This window comes from Akebia trifoliata, chromosome 1 (assembly GCF_017979445.1).
Source record: "Akebia trifoliata isolate Shusen 1 chromosome 1, ASM1797944v1, whole genome shotgun sequence".
In the NCBI taxonomy this organism is placed as follows: domain Eukaryota; kingdom Viridiplantae; phylum Streptophyta; class Magnoliopsida; order Ranunculales; family Lardizabalaceae; genus Akebia; species Akebia trifoliata.
Window position 1 is genome coordinate 26,661,741 of NC_141375.1, and position 12,125 is coordinate 26,673,865.

General features: G+C 34.9%; 2 protein-coding genes across 2 annotated transcripts; one reads left to right on the forward strand and one right to left on the reverse strand.

The window, feature by feature from the left end:
- Window positions 1-207: 207 nt before the first annotated feature.
- LOC147411318 (uncharacterized protein At4g19900-like) lies at window positions 208-1,808 on the reverse strand. Its single transcript, XM_086447273.1, has one exon. The coding sequence runs from the start codon at window positions 1,651-1,653 to the stop codon at window positions 310-312; it is 1,344 nt and encodes a 447-aa protein (XP_086303399.1). The 5' UTR covers window positions 1,654-1,808; the 3' UTR covers window positions 208-309.
- A 2,183-nt stretch (window positions 1,809-3,991) lies between these two features.
- Window positions 3,992-10,862, forward strand: NPQ7 (antigen receptor-like protein (DUF565)). Its single transcript, XM_086447284.1, has 3 exons — window positions 3,992-4,178; window positions 9,443-9,630; window positions 10,254-10,862. The coding sequence occupies exons 2-3, from the start codon at window positions 9,458-9,460 to the stop codon at window positions 10,696-10,698; spliced, it is 618 nt and encodes a 205-aa protein (XP_086303410.1). The 5' UTR covers window positions 3,992-4,178; window positions 9,443-9,457; the 3' UTR covers window positions 10,699-10,862.
- Window positions 10,863-12,125: the final 1,263 nt, after the last annotated feature.

A 12,125-nucleotide genomic window follows, 5' to 3' on the forward strand; every position in this document is an offset into this window, starting at 1 on the left:
CCCTCCTGTTGTCTTCCTTATGTATAAATGATCCATTAATTCTCCTCCTTACGATGATCATACAAGAGATAATCCCACAAACTCAGGTTATTTAAATAGACTATATAGAGAAATTGGAAACAGTGAGGTAATCTTCCTATTTATATAAATCTAATTAGATCATGCAAGAAGTATAAGTAGAAGAAACTAAATAAGAGAAACTCAAATGATATTTAAAAAAGTTGCTTTTTTTTTTCTAAATCAGGGATGGACTGAGATGGTCCATAATCAAAGACAGAGATAAAAAAGAGAGATTACTCCCTCCCATACTTACAAGGCTGACACAGAAGAATTGCAAAAAATGCAGCAATCCAACATTATACGATCGATGATGCTTCCTTCTTCTACCTTCATCTTTCTACTCTGTTTGTTCCATAAGTGAACTGCAAAACTCTCGCTATGAATTTGCCTGACCTTCGCTGATATCCATTTCGATTGGGTCTCATTTCTTGGTCCATGAAATAGGCTCTGAACTCTACTCCAATCGACCGGATAAAATGCTGGTGGTGGCAACACTGTGAAATTAAATCCAGGTCTTCCCCTCACCCTCGAAACAACCCTTGAAACCAAATAAGGCCCATTGTGACCCCATTTGTTTCCATCGAAAGTGAGTGCAAATTCCTCTATAAATTTGAATAGGAGAGGATGCATCTTGTCGAAGATCATAACTGCATTGTTCAATCTACTCCAATTTCCCGTCTCAAGATCAATTGTTTGAGCTCCAATTGTGTTTCTCAAATTGCTAAAGCTCTTCAAAACTATAACATCTGTGTCTATGTAAATTCCTCCAAATTTGTACAGAACAGCAAGTCTAAGCAAATTGGAGAGGTTCTGACCCAGAGAAACCTCACCAGGATCCACATTTCCCTTCCTCAATCGATCAAACCAAGCTTCTGCAAATGTGTTCTTGAACATATAATCGAAATTTGGGGAAATTGCAGAGACCCTAAATCCTTGATCCTGAAATGGTTTTAACAATTGGGATCCTCTTCTAGAATCCATGGAACTCGAAATTATTACCAAACAAGCATTGGGGTGTGATTTAAAAACGCTTTCGATGGTGAATAGTTCCCGAAAATCAAATGAATCCAAAGAAGAAATCCAAGTCATGAAGAAACGAACCTTACAAGAAGAATTGTTAGAATTTGAAGAAGACCCATTAAAGAACTTCTTCACTCTCGTAGAAAATTGTCTTGAAAGGGGTGTGGGCTGCAAAGTCTTTAACACGGACCGGTTATCACTCAGTAATTTAGGGTTCTGAGTCGAAGAAGAGTTCAAAGGGTTTGATTTCTGCAAAAGGGGCAAATGGGTCTTCAGCTTCAAAGGTGGGATTTTTTCTTCGACTGCGTACATGACTGAAGAAGACGAAGAAGTAGACCATCTTCGTGATGTTTCTCTGACTAAATTTTCCGGGGAGAATGCGTCAAATTCCAGTGAAGTTTTGTTCGGAAAAGGGGCGTGTAGGTAAAAAGTGGTGGCGACAGTGTAGGAGAGGAGGACGAATAGAAGGAGAAGGAGAGAGAGGAGAGAAGTGGGGAAGCAAAAGACGCGAGTGAGAAGAGATCTCTTTATCTTCCGCAAATAAAGAAGAAGAGAAGTGGTGCGGTCGTTCATGGCCGAACCAAAGCTACTCTAGATTAGATTTTGGTCCTTGTGGAGCAGTTTCATTGGCAGAGTGTTGCAGAGAAGCTCGAAAACCATTTTAATGGCTGACGCGGTAAAAAAATCAAAAACTTTTTATATTTTTGGAACGAAAATGTTATAAGAAATTTAAAAGAAAACTTGCTTTTTATAATATATAATCTAATCTAAAGAGTAAAGGCTGCGAAGGCGAGAGCGAGAGATTTATTCGGCTTGGCTTTGTTTCTTCGGCTTATCGGCTCAGAAATGGTAAAATATATTAAATTATAATAAATAATAATAAATTAAGAGAGTTAGTAACGCTGAACCAACTATGTGCAATCCTTTGGTGCTCTACATAGGATTTGGTGAGGCATTAATAAAAGTTGATGTGACAATACCAACGCTCTACATTAAATGCTAATGATTTTTTGATTAAATTTTTTTCACTTAGTGAGTACTTGATTGACATGGTAAGGGCACAAAATCATTACTAATTTTTCTTATGCATCCCGAAAGAAAAGATCTATGGTTCTGTACCCTTGTCACGTCAATTACTTACGGACCGAGTGAAAGTTTTTAAGTTGAAAAATCACAATTCTAAATTAAAAAAAGCTAATTTAAAATTGAACTTGTTTGTCTCGAAATTGAAGTTTTAGATTTCATTTAAATAGAAATCGAGACATTTGTCTTCAATTAACTGCTAATAATTGAAAAGGTAATTTACATTTTTGAAATTAAAATAAATAGTGACTTGAAATGAGAATTTCACAATTTTCAACACATATTTTGATAAATTAACCTAATAATAATAACAAGACATTTGTTATTTTTTATATATTTTATCTTAGCATGTGTTTAAACAAATTTTGTAATGAAAAATTAAAATATGTTCAAACTATAATTATTCAAGCAAGCCAACTTGATAATGAGATTTTCCTTTTTTCGACTCAACGTTAACTTGTCTTTGACTCAACGTTCAACTTATATTTTATACTCTAAATCAACCTTCACCTTGCTTGACTCAAACTTGGTATCAAATAATTTAGACTCTAATTTATGTACACCATTCACTCATTATATCAAAAAATTCATGTTGTGACATTTGCACATCAAACGATGAATTTAAATATGGTGTCCAAAGTAAAGATAGTCATTTACCTATCAAGAGTTAGTTGAGATGCTATAAAGCAATTGGATTTGCTCCTTAGGTCGTGACTTCAAATCTTTATACATCCTTTTATAGTAAATATGGTTACTTACTTGTCACAACATGTGATTGGGTGGGAAAGTGTGTACGGCCTCAGAGAGATTAGTCTCACCAAAGGTAGGGATACTCCCTGTGTTTCCCCAAAAATTGGGCTTACCTTTTTTTTTTTTTTCAAATTTCTTCTTGTTTATACAAGTTCTTTGATTTGGATTTCTACTCTAACAAGAAAAAAAAAAAAATTTCTAAAACATATTGATTATAAGAGTGAGAGAATGATAAAGAAAGATAGTGACATTTAGCTATAATTGGATTCACGGGAGCAATGGCTCTATTTTTTTTTTTACTTTCACATGTTTTGTATGCATATAGATAATTTTCTCAAGTAGTGTGTTGCAAAATAAGTGTTGGTGTGGCAACATAAATTATCTTTTTTGCATTATTTACACCAATTATATTTTACAACATAAGAAACAGAAATTTATAGAATTGTGATGAATGCATCCAGTAAATCATACATGGCAAGGGTGCAAAATCATAGATATTTTTCTTCGAGATACACATGAAAAAAGATTTGTGATTTTGTGAACTTACTACATCAGCCCCGTGTGCATTCATCATTATTTAAATTTATAACTAAATTCCCGCTCCAAGGTTATATGAAGAATATTAATGCCCTCTTCATTCAAATTTTAATTTAATGTGCCATAAAATTTAGCACTTTAACACGAGCGAGACCATTCCTGCAACGAGCCGAGCCGAGCCGAATAGAGGGTTTGACGAAGAAAAGAAAAAGATTTGAAAATTCTTGAGACCCCACTCCCGCCTAGCTTTGTTAACCGTCAGATCTAAGAGGGTGAGAGTGAGTAAAGTGCTTTTAAAATGGAGAACGTGGGGGCAGAAAAGAATTGCTTTAGCGTCATTTTCTATAATTTTTGGCTCAATAAAGTCTCGCGTTATCCTCCATAATGGACACGTTCGATCTATCACCATTGACCTGTCGGTACATTTTGTTCTGGACCAATTGTCTTCGTAGCAATTTTTTCAAATTACTATAATAGCCTTCTGACAATTTTACTAGTTTTCAAGGGTAGTTTTGTACATCTGAACTATGTGGACGCAATGAGTAAGTAGGGCTGCTGTTAATTGGGCCTGTTAGCTAGAAAATTTGGGTTTTCTCTCCTCACTAACATCTCTCTGTCTGCACAATTGAACTCCGCCATGAAGTTGGCAAAAACACCTAAACCCTAGCAAAGTTGGAAGCTTGGGAGGAGAACACTAAGCGATCTTCGACAGTTTTCATCGCTAGCAGGTTTTCTTTTGTTTCTTCTGCTATTGATCTTCACTTGTGTTGCTATTTCACTTCTAAGTGTCATTGTTTCTCAAATTCCTATGTTTATTAGTATATATTGTGCCTTTGATTCATTGAGGCTCGCACCTTGCATTGCGCTTCAGGCGCAAGAAGGCCGCATTGGCGTCATTGGGGCTCCTTGAACCCTAAAGTACTTTGATGTGGGATGGATGTATTTGGGTCTGCATTTTGAGGGTTTATTTCGTCACTTTTGTCTCTAGAAGTCTTCTTTGGAAGCTTTATGGGTTCTAGACATTGAGATTTCTCATTTTCTATCTTGGGTAACCATTGGGTGCTCATAACCATCGTATTTCTGAGGGTTTTGTTTTTTTTTTCGCCGAAAATTGCTTTAGATGCTAGAGAGATATATCAGTTTCTACTTTGGCCTATATTTGAGGCTCATTGCATTTCTAGAATTATTTGGGATTTATTGTTTGAGGGTGGAAAGGAGATCTGCTTGCTGGAGAAAATTTCCAGTTTATGTATCTTTTTATGATGCCTTAGAGCAACTCCAACCTACATCTCTAAAATTTGGCTTAAAATTGGCATCTTCTCTGAATTTAGAGAAGATGCTCTCCTTTGAACTAATTTGAACTTCAACCAGTTGCTCCTCTAAATCACTATTCATTATCAAAATCTGGGATTGAATAAAAAGAATTGAAAATACATAATGAGCAAAAATTATATTTAGAACATGTTTTATGAAAAGATGGAAGTCAAGATGACATTTTTGTAAAAAAGTGAGGATAAAATGGGTATTTATAGTGATGAACAATGATTTAGAGATGGATTTTAAAAATTCCTAGAGTCTCTAAATTTAAAGTCGTGAATAGTGATTTAAAGACTGATTGGAGCTAGATTTGGATGTCTCTATCTCTAAATTTAGAGATACAGAGACCAGTTGCAGTTGCTTCACGACTTAAACTCTAGAGACATTGAGAATTTTTAGAACCCGTCTCTAAATCACTATTCATGAATTTTAAAAATCCATTTTGTCCCCATTTTTTTTATACATATATGCCATTTTGACTTTTTTTTTTCATAAAACATTTTAAATATAACTTTTCTCCCTACTTATTTTCAATTCTTTTCATTTAATACCTGATTTGGAGAATGAATAGTGATTTAGAGGAGGAATCAGTTGAATTTCAAATTGGTTTGAAGGATAGCATCTTCTTCAAATTTGAAGAAAAATTTAGAGACATGAGTTGGAGATGCTTTTACCAGTTTGAACTCTAACCGGCCCCTTCTTTAAACACTATTCATCCTTTAAAACACTATTCATTCACTTGAAAAAGTTAAAAAGAGAAAGGGACAAAAATGGTATTTAAACATTTGTGGGAAAGTGGGAGTAAAATAGGTATTTTAAAAAGGTGAATAGTTATTTAGAGAGCCCTTCAAAATTTCTCTAGATCTCTATATTTAAAGATGTCAAAAGGTTTCTCTAAAATAGATACCAGTTGGAGTTAGGTTTAGACAACTTCTCTTCTATATTTAGTGTTTTAGAGACTAGTTGGAGATGAGCAACTCCAATTGGTCTTCATATCTCTAAATATAGAAATAGAGGCCTTCGAAGTTTGAACCAAAATCCAACCATCTCCATTTTTTAAGATACCCCCCTCTATTTCACTATCCACATCTTCAAATATAAGAAGAGGGAGGGAGAGAGGGGGGGGGGGAGAGTAGAGGTGGGACTGAGGGAGGAGGAGGAGGAGAAGAGAAAGAAGAAGGAGAGAGAGAGAGAGGTGGCGGCAATGGTGATGGAGGAAGAAGAAGAGAGAGGCAGTGAAGACGATCGTGACGGTCTTCGATGGCAGAGATGATGACAGTGGTGGTGGTTGAGGGGAAGAAGAAGAGGAGAAAGATTAAGGTTTTAATTTGGAGATGATTTCATTTTTTCCGTGGGTTTAGGTGGGAAAATGAAATCCAACATGCATTGGATTTTTGGACGGTGGTGGAAGTCCATTTTTCCTAGAAAAATACAAGCAAACACATGGAAAGGCCTTCATTTGGACCGTGTTACTGGACAAAATCCCATTCATGGATCACCATATCCACCATAGAGCGATGATTTTCAACCATTGATTTATGTGTAAAGTCCACTTGGAGTGAATCAGTCGTTAATTTAGTTAGAGTAAGTTTTCTTTGGAGGTTTGGAGTATCTTTCTCTTGTTGTTTAGCATCATATGGATTCTCCCTAGAGATATTGGAGATATGTGCTGGTCTTGGGTAAGTGATCTGTTTAATGTGGGGGGAATTTTTTGGAATATAGTCTCTTTTGCTTGATATATGGGTGTTTGTAAAGAGTGCAACAATCAGATTTTTATTGGTATGAGTTGGATTTTTTATGTGTAACGTAGACCTTTGACTTAAGTATGCATGGCTATTGTGCCGTTCTTAATAGAATGGTTGTCTATTTTGAAAAGGGTTTTGGAATCGAGATAGCCAACTTTGTTTGTAATTCCCAATCTTTCAGTTTTGGACACTTATGTGCTTCCAATCGGCTAGTTTGTTTCTTTTGGATATTTTGGTTTCTTTTGCACCATTGGAATGCCTTTCCCTTTTATGCAATCTATGTACATTCTAATAAAATATATTAGTTAATAATGGAAAAATCTTCGGGTAATAATTTATATTTACATGCCTTTGAGACTGCAGTTTGTCTCCCCAAAGCCCATAGCCCTCTTGGGTGCTAGTCTGCTAGATTTGCGACCATGTCATTTGCATATGTCATTAAGGGTGTGTTTGGAAACAGTAGTTACTTGGATTTGGAGTTGGAGTTGGAGTTGGAGTTCATTCTAATTCCTTAAATGAACTCCAGTGTTTGGTTTCTTGTAGGAATTCAATCAATGAATTGTTCTCGCTTTCGACTGAGATCCGATATGACTCCTCTATTACTTGGAAAATATTGTCATAGTCAATAAAATTCAACCGAGTCGGTTGGTTTTATATATTTTGATAAAATAATTAATTTTTGGTAATTTAAATATTTATTATCTTAAATAAATATATTTTTGTGATGAAACATATTCTAATCTAGGGCTTAAAATGGGTTGGTTTCGTGTTAGATTTGAGTATATCCATATTCTAACCCATTTTTTATTCGGATCAGTATCCGAATCCGATCTGGATTTTATTAGCTAAAATCATATCCAAACCATATTGATTACCTTAAATCTGGATTTGGATCCAACCCGACTGAATTACTTGATTCGGTTCTAATAATTTTGGACTGTTCAACATTTTTTTTGCTATATATTTTTTATTCTATTTGTTGTATTTTTTTATTTTACTATAATAATTTATTTATTTTATAAGAATTCATGTTATATTAAAGTAGTAGATAAAAGATATTTTGAAAAGTAAAAAGATAATTTTCAAAGCAATATATCATTTCGATCTAGGTGGATATAGGAATGGATCCATATCTGACCCAGATCCGACTCGGGTTAAGGGACATCAACCCATATTTTTCTTCGGATCTTCTCCAAGGGTCCAAACCTGTTAAATTTGGATTTGGATCACGCGAATTTCGGATGAAATCCGATCCATTTTATACCCTATTCTAATCACCTTATTTTATTAAAAAATTATAATTATTTAAAAAGGAATCTAGATTATAAATAATGTAAAGTGAGTTGAATGATTTATATAATAGATGACTCAGGTTTGTCAACTTGATTTTTGGGATTAAAGATTTTTACTAGGAGTTGTTAATCCCACCCACATAGGTGGGAGTTGTAACTCCTTTAAAAATGGGAGTTGAGGACCTTCTTGGAGTTGCAACTCCATGGAATTGGTGAACCAAATAACCAATTAGAATTTTTAGGTGGGAGTTGTAACTTCAATTCCCATTTCCAAACACACTCTATAAAGTGTTTTGTGGGTCTGATCCATTTTGGTGATTTCTTGAGTGGTCATTCTTGCAAATAGGAGTTTCTTTGTTTCTTGAAGGTTGTTCCATGTATTACTGTTCATAACCGGTTTGTCAAAAATAATAAAAGAAGTGTTCAAGTATTTCCGATAGCATATATCGCTATCAATAACCAATACGATGGCTATACATGGTCGTTCAATAAAATTTACCCCCAAAAACATTAGGGTTCAAAAATGTAATCAATACATTGTCTAAAAATTTAATTGAAACTCGCGCTCAAATAAGGAAGATCTACTGCAATGTACCATCTGCTTTCAACTGATTGTGAAATTAATCCTATAACATAGAAGGTAAGTAATCTCTCACATAAAACTCTCACTTAAAATATTAGTTTTTCATGAGCAAAATAAATTTGCTATAGAATCGGCCATTGTTTTTGATCAATTACACTAGCATTTCACCGAGAAAATACCACAGGGTTGTCTTCTGAAGAATTGCAGTTTCAGGAGCTTCTTCTCTCCCCAAAATGAAGGAAGTTCCTGTTCCTTTGGAATATCCAATCCAATCAAGAGAGCAAAATTAGACAATTCGTGCTCACTTGGGTTTGTAAGCCTGCTTAACATGCTCATCTCATTGTGAAGAGGTCCATGGTTCAATGATTCATTATTATGGCACAAAAAATGAGGCATCTGAACGGTCAAAGTCAGTTTTTGATGTCTAGATGGGAATTGTTAATTATCTGGTTTATAAGAAATAGATGTTCTTGCATGTTAGGTTGTCCAAGATTAAGAGTTTTGAAAAGTCTGTCTTAACAATAGTAAGGAACCATACTTAATCCTTTCTCTATTGCCTTGCTATGCAGTTTCTGACTCAAAACTCCTTGAATCACAATCCTTTAGCAACACCTTGGGAAGAATTGCTTACTTTCATGTGTTCTGTTGTGTGCTTACAGAAACTCAATGCTGTATGAGGCCTGATTTTAATATGTGGGTCCCCATATCCTCCGTTAGGCTTTAACTAGTTTACCCATTTTTGCTTGGGCTGAGCACTGTGGGTCAGCCAGATCATATGTAATCTGTTGATTGTTTTTTGCAAAGATTCATCTAGTTGGCTTACAGTTTGGAATTAGAGCAGGACTCATGAATGGATTTCTGAGTCAACTTAGCTGACTTTTTCTGAACACCAGCTGAGTACTTGGGAATTCTTTTTGATCTTGAGTACCTGGGGCTTGGAAAGTCAGCTATGCAATAAAAGATTTCCCCACAAAACTGATACATCTACCAAATTTTAGATTTTGAACTACTGCTTAATGTGCATATCAGAGCTTGACCTTCATTTCTTTTTGTAGTTTGTGGACTGTAGAATGGGGGCAATTATAGTGCAATCAACCATGTCAATAATGGAGGATGAAAGCTTTGAAAGGCCATGCACCTCTCTTACGACATGTTGCATAATGCGAAGCTGGAACCTCAAACCATGTTTCAGTGGACAAATTTCTAAGCTTGGCATAAAGCCCGCACCAATTCCCAGAAAAAGGTTTTGTTTCTCATTTTCCGAACATTTAGATTGTCAGACCTTCTATTGGACCTTTGGTAATTAGATGCTCTCGTTAGATGGTTGATCACTGAATGTATGAGTGGGTAGGTTGGGACGGTAGAATTTCATACACAGTTGTCAAGATAAGACCACATATTGGATGGTCGATTACTCGATCTCACATTGATATGAGGATTGAGGTAGTGAATGGATGCAGGCCCACCTAAATATGATTCTTATCCGAAACAAATCAATCAAATCATCCTGAACATGAAATTTGATTAACTGGGATTCTTCCAGCTAATATAAACATAATTTCATGTTCTTAATATTTTTCTTTCGAAACATGAAATATAGGAAGACTTTGGTACAACATTTCACTAATGCTGGAATGGCTCAGGACTGTCCATGTGATATGAATTGCATTAACCTCTTTTTTTGCCTTTTTTTTTGTTGATGGGTAACCCATGACCTCAAAGTTGCTTTGCAATGTGTCAAACAAACCGAACTATGGGTCTAAGCCCAATTGCATAGACTTTTTTTCATCTGACCCTAATGTGATAGACTGGGTACTTAGAATCGTCCAAGTAATAACGTTGACTCCTGATTGTGCCTTGGAACAGATGTCAGACAAGAAGACACGGTTGGAGCATAGCCTTTGCATTAGACACAGGAGGAACTCCTGATGGTGGAGGCCAAGACAGCCTCAACGGCGACAATGCTGGTCTAGGCCAGACTCGATTGGGCAGGATAGTGGGTGCTGGTGGGAGACAGTTATTGGAAAAGCTGAACGCAGCTAGAAAGAACTTTCCCATGAAAATCTTTCTTCTTCTACTGGGTTTCTACACGGCGAATGCACTAGCAACTATTCTTGGACAAACTGGTGATTGGGATGTATTGGTGGCTGGTGTTGTGGTTGCTGCCATCGAGGGGATTGGGATGCTCATGTATAGAAAGCCCTCCTCTGTGTCTAATGGGAGGTTTAAGTCCTTAGTGGTTATGGTCAATTACTGGAAAGCTGGTGTTTGTTTAGGTCTCTTTGTAGATGCTTTCAAATTGGGGAGTTGAAATAGTGATCCTTCTAACAAATCCTTTATTTAATAAGGTCTCGTCTCTTACTATTTGGCATTGCTGGTGATGAGTGCTGTTGTTTCTATTAATACTAAATTCTCCCCCAGATTTTCATAGATTAGTAAAATCTACATGCGATTATTGTTATAAAAATTTATATTATTATGTTTAGAAAAATTCGAGTACCGAGCGTGCAACATGAGGGGTTTGAGAAAAGGGTCAGCAAAGATTGAGATAGTTGTGATTGGAAGCATAGTCAACAAATCAGAATACGGGTTTTAAAAAAAACAAGAACAAAACAGAGAAAAAATGATAAATAAAACAGATAAAAATATATATTAGAACTTATAAAAAATGATATTACATAGAATACATTAGACATTTATTCTAAAGTTTCAATATATTTTTGAGGAAAAAAAATACTACTGAATCCTCTATGCATGACAAGGTTTTCTCACATAATTGTACATTCTATGATGCTAATTTTTTTTTTTAACCATCAGTGAATCTTTTGGGCAGAACACCTATCAAAAAAATAAATAAATAAATGAAACTTTTGAGCAGAATAAGATATTATTGAGAAAAAATAACATTAAGACGTTATCCTCAAATCTCGTGTAAAACAACTTTTATGAATCAAATCACAAAAAACCATAAGACTAAAGAAATAAATCATAGGCGTACAACTAATGAGTTTTATCTTTTAACAAAAATGTGTTTAAAACGGAAAAATGCGATCTTTGAAAAAGACATTTTTTTTTTGTTTATTGTTGAACCTGCAAAACGCATTTTAAACCAGACTTTAAAAATTAAAAAAAAAAACCCAAAGTCAGACTATAAAATTGTTATTAGTTATTCTAAGGTAGTTGGGAAGGTTTAGTCAAATTATAATTTTTACTATTTTTATGAGTTTGGGGTCCATAAATAAGTGTTCATATTATCCATAAACCATGATTGATTTCAATTGCAGTCAGTTTGTGATTTCCCTCTCTCTTTGTGAATCAATGGTATTTTCTGCTTGAAGAAACCTTCTCCCTTTTCCCACACAATCGCTACATGAGTTTCATTTAGGCCAACTCGGTATATATTAGGATGTTCTATCAAAACATTTCGAAAATGCCATCAATTTTGAAGAAAATATAATTTACAAAAGTGAAACAAAATTAAACATAGAAGGCGATGAGGAACTGATATTGCTCATCTGAATCAAAAGCATCCATAATACTTTGTTCCCACCATAATTTCTAATTTCAATAAAAACCAAATTGTCATGTTCTCAATCATTAAGGAATGAAATTTTTATTAATTTAGAATCTTGTGTAGAAAACTAGTAATCTAACATAATGAAACTTCGATAAAAAAAAATATAACGAGGTAAGTTTGTAATACTCGCAACGTACCCTTGACTTCCATATGTATTTATG

Coding starts and splice junctions, on each gene's coding strand:
- LOC147411318 (XM_086447273.1), bottom strand. CDS start 1,653: ATGAACGACCGCACCACTTCTCTTCTTCTTTATTTGCGGAAGATAAAG.
- NPQ7 (XM_086447284.1), top strand. CDS start 9,458: ATGGGGGCAATTATAGTGCAATCAACCATGTCAATAATGGAGGATGAA. Junction 9,631..10,253: donor GCACCAATTCCCAGAAAAAG/GTTTTGTTTCTC, acceptor GCCTTGGAACAG/ATGTCAGACAAGAAGACACG.